Source organism: Spermophilus citellus (assembly GCF_964194105.1).
Source record: "Spermophilus citellus genome assembly, chromosome: 4".
NCBI lineage: Eukaryota > Metazoa > Chordata > Mammalia > Rodentia > Sciuridae > Spermophilus > Spermophilus citellus.
Window position 1 is genome coordinate 205,652,438 of NC_138185.1, and position 22,510 is coordinate 205,674,947.

A 22,510-nucleotide genomic window follows, 5' to 3' on the forward strand; every position below is an offset into this window, starting at 1 on the left:
TTGAGGAAGCTCCAAAAGTAAATGATAACTAACAAGGAAAAGCGCTTTGAGTTCTGATTTAATTTTTCACAAGAAAAGACAATAGATGGATCTGGCTATAAAAATGAAACTCTCAGGCAAGCAATTCTTTCAACAACTACCTCTTCCTTTGCTTTTTCAGTGCTAGTTCCAAATTCTCAGCTACCATGAAATGAAAAACATTAACAACAAAAAGACATGCTGTGGTAGAAAGACATGCATGAAAAGACATGCAGTTGACTATCAACTAAAAGCAGATGGAGGAAATCATGAGGGCACAGGTTGTTTCCTACTAGAGGACCCAGGAAGAAGCTCAATGTTTGTTGTATTCTGAGCAGTAAATATGTCTTTGAATACCCACACCTAGCAAAACTGCAGAGAATAAGGACTTAATATGCAGTGATTCAATGAATAAATTATAAAGGGTTGTAAGGCTTAGAGATAAAGCACAGTGGCAAGCATAGAACTTAACAAATGGCCGTGCTATTAGAGATGCCCTCTGGCCCACACTGACTTATTTTTCAGCCTTATGCAAATGGTTCCACTTTAAGAATTTATAATTGGAAAAAAAAAAGAATAATAATCTAGAGGTTGGGTTCCTGTGCCTGTAATCCCAGCAATTCAGGATGCCAGGCAGGAAGATTGCAGCCTCAGCAACTTGGTGAGACCCTATCTCAAAATAAAGAAATGAAAAGGACAGAGGATGGTAAAGCACTCCTGAGTTCAAACCCCAACACACACACACACACACACACACACACACACACACACCCCAAAGCAACAACAACAAAAAATTTATAAACAGTGCATTAGTTTCCTTGATAACTTACAACAACTAATTTATTTTCTCATGGTTCTGAAGGCCAGAAATCTGAAATCAGAATCCCTTTGCCAAAATCAAAATGTCAGCAGATCCATATTCCCTCCAGAGGCTCAGGGGAAAATTTGTTCCTTGCCTCTTCCAGTTTCTGGTAGCTCCTGGTATTCCTTGACTATGGCTTTATCACTCTAATCTTTAAGACCAACATCTTCAAATCTTTAAGTTCTACCTTCACATTGTCTTCTCTGTGTGGGCAAAAGCTCCCTCTGGCACTCTTTTATAAAAATGCACATATTTGTATTTAGCAACCCCACAGATAACCCAGGATCATCTCCCCATCTCAGAATCCTTAATTACATCTGCAAAGACCCTTTTTCCAAATAAGATTTTTAGGTTCCAGGAACTAGGACCTAATGTCTTTTGGTACTGTTATTCAGCCTATCATATCTCAAAATTAAACACAGCCAATGAACAGGGCATATAGCAGTGTGTGCAAGAAGTCTCAAGATGTCTATCAGCAGGAGGATATTTGCTGCACATCAGGGTTATTTCTGTGTAATGACTATAGTTATATATGTGGTATTATTGACACAGCACATGTATCCAGATGTTTCAGATTCAAATTAAAGTCTGAGCTGCCTAACAACCTTCAGAATAGAACAATTGTCTAACTTGAGCAATGTCACATTATCCATGTTGATTGGACTAAAGGCCTAGCTTCTTCTGCTTATCACTTGGTTTCAGTTCTACCAACCACTCTTCCTTATTGTTAAACATACCCTAAGGGAGGAAATCTAGGGAGTTTGAGTAAAAGGAATGTATTCTGCAGCCTTTTATTTAGTAGGTTCACTAATGAGTCAAACTGGATACTAGCAAGAGATTTAGGATTTGACTCTTAAATTTATTTCCCTTTTTTTTTTTTTTTTAAACTACTCTTCTGTTGCAGAATCCTCTGTGGTTCTTAGACTTACAGGTTAGAAGCACTGCGTGTGTGAGAAAAAGTGTGTGTGTATGTGTGTGTGTGTGTGTGTGTGTGTGTGTGTGTGTGTGTCTGCTTGCAGGGCTAGTCCTACACCAAGCTTATTCATGCTGTTTGCCTACTCATCAGGAATCAAGTCTGCTGGCAAATCATCCTACAGGCTCCTCCTAAGGCAAGGTTGAGTGAACTTTTCATACATGAAAAAGATGGATATTAATGTCTGAGCAATTTTCAAGCCAAAATTATGCTTTCATGCATTTGAAGGTTGTCATTTCTTGATTTTTTTTCTAGCAATACTAATAAATATCATATCTTTAGAATACTTCAGGGCTGGGATTAGGGTAAAACAAGTGATACACTTGCCTTGGGTACAAATTTTAAGGGGATGCAAAAAACTCCATCATAAACTGATACTCTAATGTAATAATTTCAAAAAATCAAAGCAGCAAACTATAGTCAAATGGTTAATCACCTACTTTTATAAATAAAGTTTTACTGGAATGAACCAGGATTAGTGTATCAGAGTCATGCAAGTATTAACTGGATCTTGTCTTTAAAATATGGATATTGTTTTCATTGAGTATATTTTTGCATTGTTTTAATTTTTAAAAATAATTTTAAATAATTCTCATTTTTAAATGATTAAATTTTTAAAAAACAATTTATACTCCAATTTTTACAAGATAAGCACCCTTCAAATAACCACTACACTTTGTTATGGAGCAAAAGTGTTTTGTTTATTTTCCAATATATCACAAAGGATATTAAAAAAGATATACTGAAGAATCAAGATTCAATAAAATTAATACTTTGTACTACTTCATCAAGTATATTGTTAAGTGAAATTGAAGGGTTTTCTTTATTATGAGTACCTAAAGGCCATAAATTTAACTCACCATTACTTTTGTACCATCAATGCAAATGCCAATGCAGTAAAAAGGGCAAATAAAATCTTAGAATTACTATGAAAATAATTTTGACCATACAGACCCCTTGGCAAGTCCCTGGGGTCAATAGGCAACTGTAGCCTTAAAGAATAAAGTTTTACCAATACATTAAAACCATTGTAAATAGGATAGAATCCTTAGATGGGGGCAACATAATTAAGACTTACCCCCAAATTAGTTTTACAATAACAAATGGGGAAGAGAAGCAAACTGACCCATCTGATATATAAACAGCTTTGAGCAACCACAAAATCTTTGATGAGGCTAAAGGTAAGATATGAAAATGATGTAAAAAAATCTGAATGCTATGAATATAATCAGTGACCTAAAGGTATGGCTATTTTAGGGCAAGTGGAGAAACACAATCCCACCTACCTTTTGCCTCCTATGCCTGGCCTCACCTCCCCTGTAAGAAAGGAGCAGAAGGCTCTAGAGCAGCAACAAAAGGAAGAGAAAGGCACAAATTACACAGCACACCCTATGCTGTTCCAAGATTCTGGGGTCAGTTAATGGAGCTCTCTTCTGCTGCTTCCTAGTGCACAACGTTGGGCACATTCCCAAACCACTACCTGTTTTAGTCTCCTCATAGAAATATGAATATAATTCGTATTATGAATATAATTCATAAAAGCTGGGACTGGGGGTGTGGCTCAGTGGTAGAGCACTTGCATAGCATGTATGTGTCCCTGGATTCCATTTCTAGCACCCCCTCTCCCCCCAAAAAAACATTGAAAGCCATCTGATTGACCATTGCTAAGGTACTGGAAAACTGTATATGGGTAATTCATACAATGAATTACCTATTTTTTGTCTATTTTTCATATGATTACTATAAAGAGTATATGAGATGACAGAGTTAAAGTATTTATCATGGTGCCTAAAAGAGTAAGTATTCAATAAATATATCTTATTAGCTGGGCATGGTGGCACATGCCTGCAATCCTAGCTACTTGGGAAGCCAAGGCAGAAGGACTGTGAGTTTAAGTTCAGCCTGGGCAACTCAGTGAGGCTCTGTCTCAAAATAAAATAACAGTAACAAAATAAAAGATCTGGGATGTTGCTCAGTGGTAGGGCACTTGCCTAGCTTATGCAAAGCTCTGGGTTTAATCTCCAGTACTGGAAAAAAAAAAGTATCCTGTTAAAAATAAAAAAATATATACTTCTGTACTTATTCATTACTATTTTCTTAGTCTGTTTCTGCTGCCATAACAAAATGCCTTAGACTGGGAAATTTATGAACAATAGAAATTTATTGCTCACCATTCTAGAAACTGGGAAGTCTGAGATCAAAGCACTAACAGATTCAGGGTTTGGTGAGGACCCATTCCTTAATTTTAGCTGTGCCCTCACATAGCACAAAGGACAAACACTATGTTGTCAAATGTGGGGACAGCTCCTTCAAGTATCTTTTATAAAGGCACTACTCCCAATCACAAGGATTCCATCCTCATGACCTATTCACCTCCCAAAGTCTTCCCTCCTTTTAATATCAACATATTGGGGATTTGATTTCAACAAATTTAGAGAGACAAAACATTCGAACCATAGTACCAGAGTTCAATAACTTTCCACTGCATATAAAAATGCTTAGATCAGTGCCTTAGCAATGTTAGATATTCAAAAAGGGTCTTTTCCACCCCCCCCAGCCAGAGTGGAAGCCTGTTGGACCTGTCACATCATCCATGCTCCTTTGAGTAGCACAATAATTCACTGAAAAGCTCACACTTACATATGAAAAGTATACATAAAGGTGCAAATTATTATGTAAAAATTGAAATGTTTATTATATGGTTGAACCATGTTTTATATCTTCTTAAAAATCATTTTATTGGTGTTGAAAATATATTTGAAAAACAAATAATTTGTATAAAGTTAAACCAGAAAACATTGCCTTACAAACAGAAAAATGAGGAAATTATTCTTGTGGGACAAAGAATACCAAGATAGAACTTTTCTTCCTGCCTCCCCCACCTGTTTCTTTAGGAGATGGTGAGGTGCTGGCCCAGGGTGTGTTGTCTTCAAATTGAACCCAGTTGCTGATGGCTGAGGCCAGGTCAAGTGAGGGCTGCTCGGGGCTCTCGGGAGGAGAGGCCACTTCAGAGATGAGACCCATCTTTTCAGAGGGTCCTTCAGAATGGAAGAGAGAGGCAAAAAAGATGTCATTTTGTGAGCTGGGGTTGTGGCTCAGTGACAGAGTGCTTGCCTAGCATATGTGAGGCACTAGGTTCGATCCTCGGCACCACATATAAATAAATAAAAAATAAAGGTACATCAACAACTAAAAAATATTTTTTAAAAAAGATGTCATTTTGTAAGACAGAGAGATGCTACATGCCTGGATTTGGAGACAAAGAGGGTGGTCACATGTCAAAAAATGTAGGCAGCCTCTGGAAGCTGTAAAGGGCCAAGTTATAGATTTGCCCTTAGAGCCTTCAGAAAGGAATGCAGTCTTGACAACACCCCAGGACACCCAGGACACAGAATTGTAAAATCATATAGTCTCATGTTGTTTAAGCTACTATGTTTGTGATACATTATTATAGCAGCAAGTAGAAACTAATATAGACTCAAAAGTTATCCAATCACCTTTGATGTTTCAGTACATGACACAACAATAAATAGCCAGGCTGCCAGAAAGGGAACTAACAACTGGCTTCTCTGAGTTTCTCAGTACAGCTTCTAGCCATTTAAATGCCACAAAATCAGTGCTTTACAAGTTACAACCATCTTCACTCCTGAAGATTGGGAATCCATTCAGTAGTCTGAGATATGAGAATCTCCATGTTCAACTAATCTCACTGGGGACTCTACAAGACATGGTTAGTGATCTACTCTTTGAGAGACATTCATTTGTATGCATAAGGAAATTACAATTTAGATACGTAAATAATTCCAATTCCTAATAGTTTTAAAAATACATGTATTCTTCTAAAGACAAGTCAACAGCCAAGGACAAGGGTGAAAGGCTGAAAATGCCCAGAACATGTAAATTCTTTTGTGTGTATGGAGCTGTAGCTCAGTGGTAGAACACCTGCCTTGCATATGTGGGGCACTGGGTTTGATCCTCAGCATCACATGAAAATAAATAAATAAAATAAAGATATTATGTCCATTACAACTGGGAAAATATTGGGAAAAAAAAAACACTATATAATTAAACTAGATGAGATCTCTGTCTACTTTCTCCTATGCGGGAGCAAATAAAATAGAATCCTGGCAACCCTAACTACTTCCCACAGAAAAGCATCCTACTGAGCACATACCAAGGCAGACCTTTTCTTCCTGCCTTCCCCACCTGTTTCTTTAGGAGATGGTGAGGTGCTGGCCCAGGGTGTGTCATCTTCAAATTGAACCCAGTTGCTGATGGCTGAGGCCAGGTCAAGTGAGGGCTGCTCGGGGCTCTCGGGAGGAGAGGCCACTTCAGAGATGAGACCCATCTTTTCAGAGGAATCATCCTGCTCTGAGTGGGAAAGGTCCTGGGAGGCTCCATCCACCACATGGTTCTCCCCAGAGGAAGTCTCAGACTGGTCTGAAGAAGATGATAGTACTGGGAGGTGTTCTTCAGTGCCCCCTGAAAGAGATACCAGATACTGCCATGTGAGGAAATACAGTCATCAGAACTGTCTTACAGAGGCAAACACTAAGGATGGGCAAAGGATGACCATGGGACTTACCATTATAGTGGGTGGGAAGATGAAACAGTCATTCTGATCCATCCCTATGCTAAATAACTGTTTCTCCAATAATTGTAAAAACTATATTAGCATGTCCCCAGTCAGTTTCTATATAGGTTAAGAAGCGGAGTCTTATTCACTATTTTTATCTCAGTATGTACTCCAGGGCTTGAGGATTACAAATTAAAATACTTAGAGAAGTCAAATAAGAAATATAACTTAAGTCGAATGGAACAAATGAAAGGCAACAGAAGCTTCTGGAGACTGTGTCTGAACAGTAGTACTTTTCTTCAGACCAAAAATATTTAAATACAAATTTCAAACTGTGTAGTCCAAGCTATGCATGTCTTCATGCAACAGGTGCAAACTCTGCACTAATGACTATGTGAATATAATATAGAGGCTCTTCCTGTAGCTTTGTATCACTTTATTGGTCCTGGAATGTGTAATACACTTAGAATGTTTGCGGTTTTTTTTTTTTAAATAAAAGAACCATATACTGCCTATGATGGTGGATATATTTACATATGTGCTAAAATTCATCAAATTTATGCCAAAACCCACCAATTTTACCACATGAATTTTGTTTTGTTTTGTTTTTGTAATGGAGATTGATCCCAGGTGTGTTTTACCACAGAGCTACATCCCCAGACCTTTTTGAAACTTTTAAATTTTAAGACAGGGTCTTACTAAGTTGCTTAGGGCCTTTTAACTTGCTGACTCTGGCCTCAAACCTGCAATCTTATGCCTCAGCATCTTGGGTAACTAGAATTACAGGTATGCACCACATACCCAGCTACTTACATGAAAATTTTTAAAAAGCATAGAATTAACATGAAAATCCTTTTTCATATCACTAGCCAAATAAATTGGCAACCTGCATATAACCAAAGTCTTTAGAGTAGAACTACCTAATAGTAATAAGAGATGAGCCATAGTAATAAAAGTGAGCCATTGAACCCAATGTCTTTTTCATGCAAAGCACATCTTTACCACTAAACGAAATCCCTAGACCAAGAAACTTTTTTGTGTGTGTGGTGGTGGTGGTGGGGTACCAGGAATTGAATTCAGAGGCACTCAACCACTGAGCCACATTCCCACCCCCTATTTTGTATTTTATTTAAAAATAGGGTCTCAATGAGTTGCTTAGCATCTTACTGTTGCTGAGGCTGGCTTTGAACTATTAATCCTCCTGCCTCAGCCTCCCAAGCCACTGGAATTACAGGCATGTGCCACCATGCCTGGCCCAAGAAACCATTTTTAATAATATGCATTTCAACCCAGTATATTGGAAATATATAATTTCAACATGTAATCAATATAAAAACTGTTGATGAGATATTTCACTTTTTTTAAAATTAGGTGTTCAAAATGCAAGTTAGGTACTTTTTACCTTCAGAACATTTCAATTCAGATTCACCATATTTCAAGGACTCAGTAGCCATATAGGTATCACCTTGGGTGGCACTGTAGACTCATATTTTCCAGGTGTTATAAATGAAGGTCGGATGATTTCAGCTGGCAATGGCAGCTGTGGTACAGGACCAACTGGCATGGCTCTATAAATATTCCTTGGATCCTGCCTTGGCCTTCATCCCTGAGCATTAGTTCCCTAAAAGACACTATAATCACCTTTATCGTGACCAGAGATGGCCATGCTGAGCTCTTTCTATGTGCCAGGCACTATTCTAAGCATTTTATGTATGTTAATTTGTTTGATTCTCATTCAACCTTCCCAAGTAGATACCACCATTACCCTCTTATGCAGATAATGAAACTGAACAGAGAGGTTAAATAAATAAATTTCCCAAGGGCATACCACTTATCTATGATGAAGCCAGGATTTGAACTCAAGCAATATGGCTCTGGAGCCAGTCACTTTTAAGAGCTTCACTTTAAAAATTCAGAAAACCCAAACTGCTGGTGGGAGTAAGCGCCAAAAAGGCTGATAGTGAAGTACTTTGTAAAGATAAAGTTTATGTTCCTTAAGAACCAATACCTTTGGTATTTCCAGGCTCTTTTCTAGGCCCTAAGGTTACTTAGATGCATCTCTAGACTTATAAATTTAAAAATTCACACATCTTGGGAAGGTGACTAAAGTAGACTTTCTTCGTTGTTAAGATCCTTTTCAAAGAATGACCAAGTAGAAGATATAACAAGCAGGCATGGTTCTTCACCAATCTTGTCACATTAGGAAATGAAAGCACTCCTTACCCTCAGAAGGGACAGGAAAAAGTGGCTCTTCATTGAAGGAGACCCACTCCGACTGATGCGTAGCAATTACGTGGTCCAAGGTCGTCATGCTAGGAAGGCAATGGTCATCTTCACACTGGTGGACCCTAGAATAATATCTGGGTGGAGGGGTATATGGCAGCACGGTCAACTTGGCCTACAGTCTGTAACAGGGGTCTTGCTGGGGGAAGTACTCAAAACATAGCCTTTCTTGCCTTTGATTAATCTGCCAAGCAGATATCTGTAAAACAAACAAACAAACAAAAAGCAAATGATAAAGGATAATCATCACATTTTACCAAATCCGAACAGGCCTAGGACTTTCAGCCCTGCCCATGAGAAATTCTGAGATAGTTTATAACTTGCCATATTTTTCTCTACTCCTGTCTTGCCTTTATTATGATGAAACATTTGCCATTAGCATCAAGATCTCTGGATAAACCTTCATATCAGACTTCTGATCATCTGACTGATCAAATTTTGGTAACTAGGGTCCCTAATTTCCACAATCTTTACATTTCAGAAATATTATCTATAATATAGTGCTATCATGGTAAAGCAAATATTAAAACTTTTCAAAGTGTTTTCACTTTATTTTACCAGATGGTAAAATAAAAGCATGTTCTTTTCTATTAAATCAATGCAGTTTCTTGCCTTAGGCAGGTAACTTTTTGCAAGCCTGACTTAAATCTTTGGCAGAAACCCAACAATCTCCAGATGGTACCTACAAGCATGGTTTACCAATCAAGAAAAATCGAAATGAAATTATCTCATTCATTTGGAGTAAGAGGATAGGGAATATTTGCTTTAGCGAAAAATATGAATTAAAGAAATACAGTTTCAAGCTAGGCCAATTTGAATTAGCACATAAATGTCAAGTCTTTATTTACATTGCAATCATGTTCTATGTATACAGAAGCACAGTTAACTGGCTTATAATTTTGTTTATGCTGTTAATGTCTTTTAACAACTTGAACCTAGCTCTCGATCCAATGATTAATTAATAAAATAGGAATTAATGCAAAATTAATGTGCTTCCACAAAAGAGCTACTATATTGAGCAAAATCAGTTCTTACTAACTGAACACTCACAATATTCAGATAGTTTCTAGAAAGACTTAACTCATAACCTTCCCACTGGCATACAAAAACAAGAAAAGCTGAGGAAATTTTACATTACTATCTTCAACAAATAACCTACACTGGGAAAAATCAAAATAGAAACATTTAATAGCTTTTTCCTTTTATGATTAAAACAGTTTTGTTTTATACATCCTAAAACAATTAATTTTCTATAAAATTTATAACTTTCAGAAACACATTTTCAGGCCATCCTTAATTTGATTTAATAGCCATTTCAGCTGAGTAGGACAGGTGATACTATAATTCTTTTACAGAAGAAGAAATCTGGTCAGAGAAATTAAGTTATTTATTCAACATTTTTAGTGTTCTCAAACCCTTATTTGATGTCCTAAGATTCCTAAGATGCTTTTTCTAAGTGGAAGAATTCCTCAGGAGAGTGATTAAGTAACTCTTTTTCTCCATAATAAAATACCACATAAAGAATGATCAAGTAGGAGTCACAATAAGCATCAAGCTAGGAGGGGATGGGCATAACCCTTTAATGCAGGTTGGTCTTTGGATGCCAACACTTGAACCTTTGGGTTATAAGCCACAAAAAAAAGTACTACAGAATGTATAGAGACTATCACCCACTAAAATACAAACACCAATAACAATGAATAGCCTGGGAAACTCCTTATGTGGAAATCTGCCAGAATACCCAAGGTATACAGAGGATGGAACACCCAGAAATCTCTATCCAAGTCCTTTCGTGAGATCCTTACCAGTCACAGGACGAGACATATTCAAACTGCCTTGGGTGTGCACATCTCGTAAACTAGATCTTACCAGAGAGCACTGCAGAGCCCACACTCAAAAGAGCTGATATCCATGAGCTTCTGCCTATAAAGGTTTTTTTTTTTTTGAGCCCTGTCAAACATTAGTGTCACTCAATGTGGTTATGGCTATAGGCCAAGACAAGACAGCAAATATGAAGAGTCAGATTCCTCTCCCCACAACAGCAGCAGCATGTAAACCATATCTCCCACCCCACCCTCTCTAAAAGAAAGCCACAAAACAAGCCCATGTGCTGACACATGCAGCATCATAACTCAGTGGGGAAAACATCCTGCTGATCCCGAGATGATGAACATAGCAAAATCCATGGATGAGTGAGGTGGGGGAGGGGATAGGGAGAAAGAAGTAAAAGGTAAAGGTACTGGGAAAATACCTAGGAATTTTAAAATCTGAGGGGTCTTAAAGGTCAATAGTGCAGCTTCTAAGCTTCACTGATGAGAAAACTGAGGTTCAAGGAAATTAGGTATAACCACAGAGATTGTGAGAACATGGGATAGGAAGAGAGCCTGTCTGGATTTGAGACCTGTATAGTCTTGAATTCATAAATCAACCTCTTTAAGCTTCAGTTCACCCCTATACAGTAAGAATAACAAAACTCACTTCATAATTCTAAATATTAAGTGAGATCATGTATATCAAGTACTTGCTACTGGATATAATAAGCCCTCTGTAACAATGACAATGATAATAACAGCATGTGTCCTTACAGAGGGCAGACTCTGCACCAAGCCCTATTCCAAACCCTTTGTAAATGTTAGCCATAACTATCACTGCTGTTGTTAACCAAGGCTGCATAACTCCTTAGTGGAAGTCTTAGGACTAGAATGCAGGTGTAAGGAAACCACCTCATTTCTGTCACTTACACATTTAATGATTTCCCTGTGCAGTTACTGTAAAAGCAGTTCCCCTAGATGTCAAGTGGAGTCAAGTGCTTAGTTATAGGGCCCAGAAGGCCAATTCTGAAACTTCCTCTTTATTGCCAAGATACATTCTGGTTGAGGAACATCACAGAAGGTATGAATGAAAAAGAGCCCCAAAGATCTATCTACCCTTACTTAACTTGTCACAGGTCAGACATGGGGCAGTTATAAATAATATGTAGTCACAAGAAGGACTTTTATTACAGGATCCCGCGCATAATCCCATGAAGTGGATTCTGGGCATTTACCATGGAATATTTAATAAACCCTAAGACATTAAACCTTGAGAAGGGCTATGCTTGCAGCTCAAAATCCACAGAGAAACCCAATAATTGTGAGGCTACATTCAGACTAGGATTAGTTTCTCAGTAAAAACCTTACCCCATTTTTAGAATGTGAATCATAATGGGAGGCTTAGAGTCACCACAAATGAATAGTGACTCAGAATCAGCAGCAATGCCATCGAAAAGACACTAGAAATTTCACTGAAGTTTTAAGCTTACCACTCCAAAGAGATACTTCTTTCTCAGTACTGCTTACCACTGAAAATTGGGAGGTGGACAATAAAATTTTCTGATAAGATTTAAGTCATCAAAGTAGATTTGTGTTATGTCAATCCTATAAAATACATTCATGACCCCTGTATATATGGACATGCACCAGATGCCCTTGGAGAATGGTGACCCTTGAGTAGCTCACAAGCCAGTTGGGAGACGAAGAAACACAATGGCAAACCCAAGTCTGGGAATAACTGCCTGCTGAGGGACACACTGCAAGTTCTATGACAGTTTAGCCATAGGGAATCTTTGAGGACTGGAATTGTAAGAGGCTGAGCAGGTTTCTTGGATTTGAAGGATGTCCTTAGTTTTAGACCACCAGAAAGGATGAGCAAGAATGTCTTTGGGAAAGAGGATCAGCATGAGACAAAGTTAAACATCATACCTCAGTAAGGATTGTTTCTGGGTCAGTATGATGGGAACAGAGGTACAGATTCAATGGTAAATGAGGAGATGCTCAAGGTTTACAAGTAGAAAGACTGACTCAAGAAGAATGAGTAGGGGACATTAACATTGCTGGGTAAGAGCCTGGAGATGAATGTTATCAGCTGGGAAGGTCCCTCTGGTGTGTTCCACAAAATCAGGGACTGATATTATCAGGAAGAGGTACTGGACACTCTGTTCTGGACTTGCTCTAAATTCTAAGGGTTCTAGGAAGAGCAATACACCTTTAGGTAGCTTATAGTCAACTGCAGGGAAATGTGACAGTGACATAAAATAATAACCCCTGCTTTCTGACCTTTTCAGATGGGTTATCCATCAAAGTGCAACAGCAGAGAGGAAGGGCATTCAGAGGCTCCTCAGGGCCTCAGCAGTAGATGGTCTTGAGCTGCACCTTAAACTGGAAAGGAGGGCTCTGAGTGAAAGCAGAGGGGCAACGTCATTTAGAATAAGGGCACAGGAAGGGCATGGCTACCCAACTGAGTTATGTCCTGTTTATCTGAAGAGTTAAAGTGGTATCATGCTTGTGGGACAAAGAGAGCTTAGAACAGTGACAGCTCTAGATTTCAAAGTGAGTTTGTTCTAGAAACTACCCTTTCCATTACCACTGCTGATGCCTGGGTGCAGCCCTCTTGGTCTCTCATCCAGTTACCAGTCTCTTACCTGTCTCCCTACCTTCAATATCATCCCACTATCCTGTTACCCACCTATTACGCTTGAGTGGTCTTCTTAAAACTTGAAAATGGCCATGCCATGGTCTACTTAAAAACTCCTTGATGGTTCCTCATAGGATAAAGTGATATGAGAAATAAACAAAGGCTCCTGATAGGAGAGGCATACCAGCTTTGTCTATGGATATACCCTTAGCATTGAACAGAGCACCTGGGACACGTTAGGGGCTAATAAATACTGCCCTTTGATGCAGGCACTCTGTGATTCTTCCCTATCTACATCTCTAATCTCCTGCCATTACCTCCCCATGTAAACCCTGCATTTTTGATAAACAATTATTTTTCTCCAAAGACTTTTATTTCATATACATTATCCTCTTCAACCATGTGTTCATATATTTATCAATTAAATATGCTATTAAGTGTTCTCTCCACTTTTATTTCATGAGCTCCGAATCACCTTCAAGTCTTAGCTCACTTGTTGTCTTGGGTTTAGTTCAACAAGCTTTGACACCAAGTAGAAATCACTGAATTAAATGAAAGAGAAAACAGATTCTTTTGCTGTGAAGACTTTATGGTGGACATGTTAGCTATTTTTTTTTGGCCACTCAAAATTAAAAAAAAAAAAAAGCCTTCCTTTTTTTTTAAGAGGAAAAAAATGCTCTCTTCCATCCCTCATGACAAATTATTCATTTCAACGGCTGTTAGACTCTTGAAGAAATACTAAATGGTGCAAAGGCCTTGCATGCATTCAAGAGCAGTGTGCAAGCAATGGACATTTGGTGCAAGCCCAGAGGCAGTCACGATCCAATTCAGTGATGATGGCACCAAGTGCAGCATCCTAATCAGACCTGGAGGTGTGACTCTGACTCTGTCCACTGTTGGAAAGATTCTTTGGTACCTATTTTTCAAGTCAAGTTTCACAGTCGTCCACTAATCCAATGAGCTCTCCGATTCCTTCAATAGATTCCTTTCCTTCTTATATTAGCCAAGGTGATTTCTGTTGTTTGGAACCAAGAACTGTGATATATAATGCCCTCAACTTGCACTAATTCCTCATTTGTTCTATATCCTGACAGTATCTTAACCTATACTCACATACTAAATTAAAACAAAACTGCTAATGTGATTAACATGTTAACTAGCCCGTGAGGAAAGAGACTGTACCTTTTTCTTGCTGTCTCCAACTCCTAGAACAGAGGGTATGGCATTTAGTAAATACTTGTTGAGTATCAATGATTGAATTAATTAATTAATTAACTTGTTTACCAAAAAGGCATCTCTGAGTCTTCTGAAATAGAAAATATTTTAGGAAGATTTATTCTTTTTTTTTAATACCTGTATTTTATTTATTGTCACATGGTGCCTGGGATTGAATCCAGTACCTCACACATGTTAGGCAAGCACTCTACCACTGAGACACAACCTTGGCCCCTGGGAAGATTTATTCAACACTAGGTATAAAATAGTTTGGGAGAGAATCTGGATATAGGGCAACATGTTTACTTCCCTTTTTTTAAATCTAAAATTATGCTATTCAATTCCAATTTAGTAGCCACTAAACACAGGGACTATTGGAATGTGGCTAGTCCAAACTAAGTTGTTCTTAAAGGTAAAATGCACATCAGATTCCAAGAAATATAAAAATGTGTAGAATGTCTAATAATTTTTGTGTTGATTACATGTCAAAATGATATATTGGATGTATTGAGTTATATAAAATACATTGTTAAAATTTCATTTAAAAGTAAAATGACTAAAAATTTTAAAATAAAATGTTTGTGGCTTATACTATATTTTGTTGGAAAGCATTGCTCTAGAGCAATCCATTCTTTATTTCATAGCTATTTTTGAAGCTATGTCTCACTAGACAGAATATTTCCCTCAGTGATTTATCTTTCAGTCTGAATATTTTCAATGAGGAGCTGGTTGTAATTCTCCATGCATATAATGTATCTTTTTTTCTCTAATTGCTCTCAAAATTTTTTCTTTAGCTTTTAGCAATAGACTATGGTGTATCTAGATGTGGCTTTCTTACAAATCATAAATCTGTGGAGTTTCTTGGATTATGTCAATTTTTTTCATTACATTTGACAAAAAGGGTCACTACTTCAAACAAGAGTTTCTTCCCCTTTTCCCATTTCTTCGGTAATATTTTTAAACTTTTCATTGAAGTACAGCAGACACTCAGAAAAAACTCCATCACTTATATTGATTTGGTCTCAAATTCACTGACTCTTCTGTCATTTCTTTTGTCCCATAAGTTCAACCTGTGAATTTTTCATCTTTTTTTTTTTTTTTGAATTTTTCATCTTACTCAACTTTTCCATTCCAGAATTTTCATTTAATTCTTTACAGTTTCTACTTCTCTGCTGAGATGCCCTGGAAATTCACTCTCTGTGACAATATTTTCCTTTAGTTCTTTTAACATATTTAAAATAGTTGCTCTAAAGGATTTTCTAAATCTAACAACTAAGCCATTTAGGATCAGTTTCTATTGAACATTTTCTTTCTTAACTATAGGTAATATTTTCCTATTTCTTTGTATACCTAATAATTGTTAATGATACACTGATGACATTCTGGATTTGATTTTTTTTTTTTTCTCTGCAAACTGTCTATTTTTGTTTTAGCATGTAATTTGACTACTGGCTTTTACCTTGAGCTTGTACAGGCTTGGTCTTTACTTTGTTGGATGAATTTGTTTCCTAGGCCCCTCTAATTGCTAGAAGATTCAACCTCCAAACTCAATCAGATCCTCTGCAGGATTTAATTCTAGGCTTTGTTACATGGGTTGAATACAAGTCTTACTCCAGAGCAATGGTTGACAAATTGCAGCTGCAGCCTAGGTCAGGCCCTCTACCTTTTTTATAAATAAAGTTATATTGGCACATTAACTTAAATATTATCTGTGGACATTTTTACTTTCCATGGCTGAGTATTTTTGACAAATATTGTATGGCTCACAGAGCCTAGAATAATTACTGAATAATTAATAATGATATTTATTATTATTATTACTACTGGATTTTTTATATTAAAAAAAGTTTATAAGCCCTGCTTGAGAGCATGGTCCTCAACCCTAAGACACAGACTTTCTGTATCTTGGCAGGATGCTCACGATGTTAATAAAGTGTAAGGTCTTTCTACTTTGGCTTTATGTACTCTGTCATCTTCTCAGTCTTGGAGCCGCCTCCTTTAGTAAGCTTTTTTTTTTTTTCTTGTTTGAAGTTCTTTTTTTTTTCCTTTAGTAAGCTTTATATGGTTTTAGTCTATAGATGTACACACTCCAGCACTGTCAAGGATTCTCCCAGTATACCCAGACACACTTCTGCTTCCCTCTCTCCTTCCCCATGCACCTCTCTTCTGTTTAGTACCCTGATATGATTAGAAACAGTTTGTTCCCCATGTGCTAGAAGCCTGGTCCCCAGAGTGGCAGTGCTGAGGTGGTGGTAGCTTTAGGGGGTGGAACCTAGTGGAAGGTAATAAGGTCCCAGGCTCCACCCTCATGAATGGATTAATACTATCTCATATGAGCAGGTTGTTATAAATTAAGGTTTCCACATGTCATTATCCCCTCTGGTCACAATGATTTCCTTTCCTCTTCTCTGCCATGTTTTAACACAGCCATGGACCTTTGCCAGGACACCAGTGCCATGCTTTTTAGAACCTCCAGCCACCAGATCATAAGCCAAAAAAACTCTTCTTTATACATTACCTAGCATCAGGCCTTTTGTTAGAGCAACACCAGAGAAAGACACTATTCTGCAGATTCCAGCTGTTTCAATGGCCCCAGACCTGAATCTCTATTTCCTTAGCTCAACAGGACTGCTATACTCAGTTTAGACTCCAGCTAATTACACTATAGTCAGAAAACTCTCCCCTGGAAGAGAGCCAAGGTAATGGTTGGTGGGGCTCACTTCATAAGTTTTCCTTCCCTTAGGATGTAAATCTTGTACCGCCTGTTGACGAATGCCTGAAAATAGCTGCCTCATACATGTGGACATTTTGTGGTTATTTACTGCAGAAGGGCCAGTTTATTGCCAGTTAGAGCCAGAATTGGAAGTCCCCCCCAAAAAAAACAATAATTCCTGACTTCTGTTCAATTTTTTAAAGTGACTAGTCCTGATAACCTAAATAAAGGTAATTTTATATTAATGTACTAGAAATTAACTAACATTTTCCCAAACTTTTATAAATCACGAGAATAATAGGAGAGTTTTATATAGCCATGTGGATTAACTCTGTCCCTCCAGAGTTGGGACAATGTTTTACTTTATTAGGTTAGCTACACTATGAAATACAAAATATGCTTGCTTGGCTAGTGATCCAAAAGAAGTCGTATAAATCTCTGGCCATCTTCCCCTTTCCCTATTTTTACATATGTAATTAACTAGATAGCTTCTTTGAAAATCTTGGTATTGACTTGTTGGATTTGAGGCTACTGGCAAACACTACCCAATTAAGAAACATTTTAAACTGCATCTTGGTACCAATTCTAAACCCCCAAGTCAGGCCTCAATTTTTTCCTTGTCAAGAACAAACATCTAAAGGTCCAAAGGTAAACCAGGAAGGAAGGAAAAATAAGACCACATGGATTCTGTGTATTTTTAGACTTTTCTTCTAAAGCTAGATATTCTATTAACTCATTGAGCATCTACTGTGTACCAGAATTATGAGTAGTACAATACAAAATGATATTAGGCATGGTTTTATACTTGGAGATCTCTGTCATAGTGGGTTACAAAAACCACAAAAGTTTAATCAGGAAGCTAAAGTAACCATACTGCTCGCTTCATAAGTTCTTAGAGTAAACAGAAGGCTAGAAGGCCCCATGACCCTATGAGAAAGACCTGAATCAGATTAAGGATATTCCTTTATGATATAATATTTTTCATTAATAAAACATAAACAAAGTTCCTTGGAGAACAAACACACACACACACACAATTTTCATTGACAGGCACCTTAATGCTCTTAAAAGAAATATAATAGAGTTTGCTGACACTGGTTGTTTACTTTTCATACTTCAACCTTTTTTTCCTTTCATTCTTTCATTTAAATCTTTCATTCTTGAGGGGAGAAAAGGAGATTGACCGCTCTCCTTCCAATTTTCAACAGAAATTGAAGGAAAAAAATGAATATCTCAGCTTCAAATTAAAGACATCTGAGGAAGAACTCCAAATGGAACAAATGGCACGCATCAACTGTAGGGAATAACTACACGTGAGTCTATGAAATAAATCCCCACTTATTTTCTCAATCATATATATCATAGTCCCCTACCCACAGGTGTCTTTTCTATTTCTAAATTCATATTGTGTGTGTTCATGAATGTGTTCACATATACATAACACCTACATAAATAAGTGCATGTGCATCCCAATGTTATAGTTACAAAATACACTATTGTGTAATTTTTCTTCAAATAACCAACCTTTATGGCTGTGCTATCCAACAGTTCCACTGCCCCACATTCCAAGGCCCAGTTAAAAGTCACACTTCACTTGAAAAACAGGTTACGCATAGCCTCTGATCTTTGATGCATTCCTGAGGAAGTGACCTTGAATGACATCCCCAGGCACCTGAACAGTGTGTCACATCAGTGAATGACCCTGATAAGAGGTCAGACTTTAAAATGTGCAGAACACTTTTAGTCTCTTGAACTCTTAAGAAAGTACTGGCTTACTCCATCTTGGCAAATTCCTCTTAGCTTACCTCAGTTTCATATTTTTGTAATAAGGATACTAGATTTCATCTGTATGAAGATAACGAGTTGATGTGGATTTCTTCTCATCTATATTTTAGAGCCATGAGTTTATCACTGTGGATGTTCTAATATTATTAGACTGTCAGTTTCCTATGAGTCTACAGGGTTCTATTGGTAATTGGTAGCCATATTTCCTGCACATAACTGTGTAGCTTTACAAGAAACTTAGCAAAGTGTGTGTGTGTGTGTGTGTGTGTGTGTGTGTGTACATACATACATACATATATTTTTGGTTGTTTGTTTAAGCTATTGCAATTAGATACAACTCTAATGGAAAAAAATGGGAGAGATAAATCATGGCAAGCAGATTCTAAGATGATCCATGATCTTCACATCTTGGTATTACTCCTATGAATATGTATGACAAAAACGACTCTACAGATGCAATTAAGGTTATCACTCAGTTGACTTAAGAAGGGGGATTATCCAGGTGAAGTCCCAGACCACTCTGTATCTGGCCACTTGGAAAGAAAAGTATTTGAAATGGGGCTTTTCTCCATGTGATGTCTTTAATCCCAGAGTTGAAAAAAATACAAGTGCTGCCAAAAAACTCAGTGAATAGGAGAAAATACCCTTGGCAATAACTGTGCCACTGGGAGATGGGCAGGTGCCAGGCATGTTACAACAAGAGCAGGAATTTCCTAAAACTACAGGCAATTTTTAAATTCTGGTAATTATTAAATGACATAATGTGGGTAGGAATGCTTAGCAGAATGCAGCACATTATTAAAAACAAAGGACTGCACATTGTTGTCTATCAAGTGGCAGAATGTTGAAAGAGGCTTTGTCCCTAAAAACAAAGTCAAGTGCTTTGGAGCCCTCCTTCTTTGTGGCTATGAGGTGGGCAGAGGCACAAGGAAGGGAAATCTTGTTGACAATGATGCCCATGACCTGTCTCCCACCATCCCCACCCTGGATCCAAGCACTATTCATATGCAGGCTCACTTTTGCAATCTCATAAAATGGTATATGTTATCTCTTTTGTTCCTCTCACCAACTTTAGGAGGTAGGTCATCAACATCTAGCTGATTGGCTCCTCTGCGGTGATGCTCATTGGGCTGTTTCCCTGCCCTTTCAGACCATGGAGCTGCTCACTGGGGGACTTTTTTTGGCTCCACCCATACGACCCAGCCAATCGGCCTCAAGTGCAGGAGGATGGTGGGAGGTGGAGAGGCTGGTGGTTGTGAGAGAGGCTTGTGGGAAGCCGGTGGTGGCAGTTGGGCTCTGAGGGTTTTTCCTGAGGAGCTGTTTTGTTTAGCCTGTGTGGTTCTAAAAATAAAGTTCGTTTCTTTTGACAAGTGGCTCCTGAATTGTGCCCAGCCAGACTGCGGCATTTGGTGGCCCATACAGGGATTGAACCCGCGACCTTGGCATTATCAGCACCATTTAAAGCATGGTGAATTATTTTTAATATTGTTAATAATATCATCATTTTAGAGATGACAAGCTGAGGTCAGAGATGTTAAAAAACTTGCTGTGAACTTTCAAGTTCATAAAGTAGTAAATGATAGTTCTGGGATTCCAACCGAAATCTTCCTGACTTCTAAGGCTATTCACAGACAATTCTTGAACTCATTCATTCATCTAATACAGATTAGGAGCCTCCAATGTACCAAGCTCTAACCCTATACTAGATGTTAGGGATCCAGAAATAAATATAGACTCCAGGAAGGCTGATTAGCCAATAGCCTTACACCATGAAGGATTTCAAATATCACACTAGAAGGACTGAAAAAAGATGTGACTCCTACAACCTTAACTCATGTCATAATACCAGACCACTCTGCATAGAGTTCAATGTTTATCTCTTGTAACTCTTCTAGTTACCTTGTGTCTAACAAAATTACACTACATTGTGGGTTTTGTATGTGTGAATATACATTAAAGGTTCAATTTGGTTAAGTGGAAACATACCAAAACAGATCATATTTTTCTAATCTTGTCTTGAAACTTCAGTTTTTATAATATGCTGCAAATCTCAGAAAAAGCAATGAACATCGGGCTCTCTCCACCACCTCTGAGAGGCAGTTTATTTCAGAGGATGACCAAAGGTCTCAGGTCTGAGGTGTGGGGAGCTCATGGGGGCCTCATGGAAGAGTTTGCATCAAACTGGATCTTAGGAGGACACATAGCACATTGATTCAGAGCACAAGCTCTTCAGGCATACGGGCTAAGTCCTCTGGCTGTTAACTGTAACCATGGGTATCACTCAGTTGACCTTAAGAAGGGGGATATCCAGATGAGGTCCCAGACCACTCTATATCTGGTCCATGGAAACAGAAGCATTTGAAAGGGAGCTTTTCTCCACGAGATGCCTTGAATCCCAGAGTTGAGAATAAATAAATAAAAGTGCTGCCAAAGAACTCAGTAAATATAGGAGAAAATATTCTTGGTGATAATTCTTTAGTTCTCTAAGCCTGAGTTTTATATATTAGTATCTACCTCAGAGATTCCTGTAGGATAAAAAAAGATGCTACAATGTAAGGCTTTGGAATAGTGAATAACAAGTGCTAAATTGATAGTAGACATTACCCATTGCTATTTCTACTAGAAAAGGATGAGTAGGAGTTAGCTTGGTAAAGAAAGAGTAAGAACTTGATGATTTCATTCCTGTGGTAATGGCATTCAGGAAGTGAAAGTGGAAGGAAAGGGGAGACCTTAGAAATTTGGGTGAAAAAGGAAGTAGTTGTGAGAGACAGTAATGAGACAGGACACAGCTAGGCCAGCCCGACGCAAGGCACTGTTGGCCTGGAAATGAGCTGGGAGAGAAGGTTGGGAGGCAGTCCTACCACAGTGGGCGATATTGAGGCCCCATTCTCAGGGACATCTCTGTGAGCAGTGCCATTGGGTAGGTACAACACAGCCTGTGCAGCTGAAGGGACAGCCTGCCTACATGGCTTTTCCCAGGCCCTGAACAGCAGGCATTGCTGTTGTGCTCAAAGTGTCTCATTGCTAGTATGCCCAAACCACCCATTTCAGTCAACAATGGACAGTAGTGTGACCAGAGGCATCACCAACTTCTTTGGGATATATGGAAATCATGTCCAAAGAAGTCCATTTGTGACATGAGAGTGTGAAATTATCTTTATTTATCATACAGCTGCAAGATCACAGACCTTCATTTTAGAATAACAAGGGTTAGAGGAAAATAGCTCCAGGCCACAAATCCCAAGTGTGGTGACTTATTCTCCAGTGAAGTTATCTCAACATGGATTGTCTAGAAAAACACAGAGCTTTATTCCTCCAGGTAGATGACAGAGAGAAAAACGATTTCTCCATCCTTCCTGCTTCTGTAGATATGAAACTTTCCTCCTGGGTAGATCCACCTCCCCTGCATGCTTTTCCTGCCACTCAGGCCTCCAGCATCGCAGATGCCCTCACCAACGCTCCATCCTTCATTGCACAACTCCAGGTGGCGCCATTCAGACAGATCCAATGTGAACTGCACTCCCTTACCTAAACTCAGCCCTGGAGATGTATAAGCCAGCAGCCCTGCACATCACATCCACATGTTGGAAAAAGCAGGAAAATGATGAATGTGCAGAGAACACTTTGGGCACA

General features: G+C 38.3%; 1 protein-coding gene and 1 pseudogene across 15 annotated transcripts in view; both read right to left on the bottom strand.

Annotated features, from left to right (window-relative positions):
- The window catches only part of LOC308648301 (high mobility group protein B1-like), a 311,195-nt pseudogene that overhangs the window by 114,090 nt on the left and 174,595 nt on the right, over positions 1 to 22,510 (bottom strand). The gene's annotated exons all lie outside the window — the stretch shown is intronic.
- STON2 (stonin 2) overlaps positions 1 to 22,510 on the bottom strand; it is a 1,178,066-nt gene that overhangs the window by 101,761 nt on the left and 1,053,795 nt on the right. For 10 of the 14 annotated variants that reach the window (XM_081291512.1, XM_081291507.1, XM_081291504.1 and 7 more), the window contains 3 exons: positions 8,653 to 8,911; positions 6,060 to 6,335; positions 4,736 to 4,891 (listed from right to left, as the gene is read on the bottom strand). In XM_081291512.1, the coding sequence (XP_081147638.1) occupies positions 4,736 to 4,891; positions 6,060 to 6,335; positions 8,653 to 8,740 (520 nt within the window). In that variant the 5' untranslated portion in view covers positions 8,741 to 8,911. The remainder of the gene's footprint in view (positions 1 to 4,735; positions 4,892 to 6,059; positions 6,336 to 8,652; positions 8,912 to 22,510) is intronic. The other 4 variants (XM_081291508.1, XM_081291506.1, XM_081291505.1 and 1 more) reach the window with 1 other exon arrangement.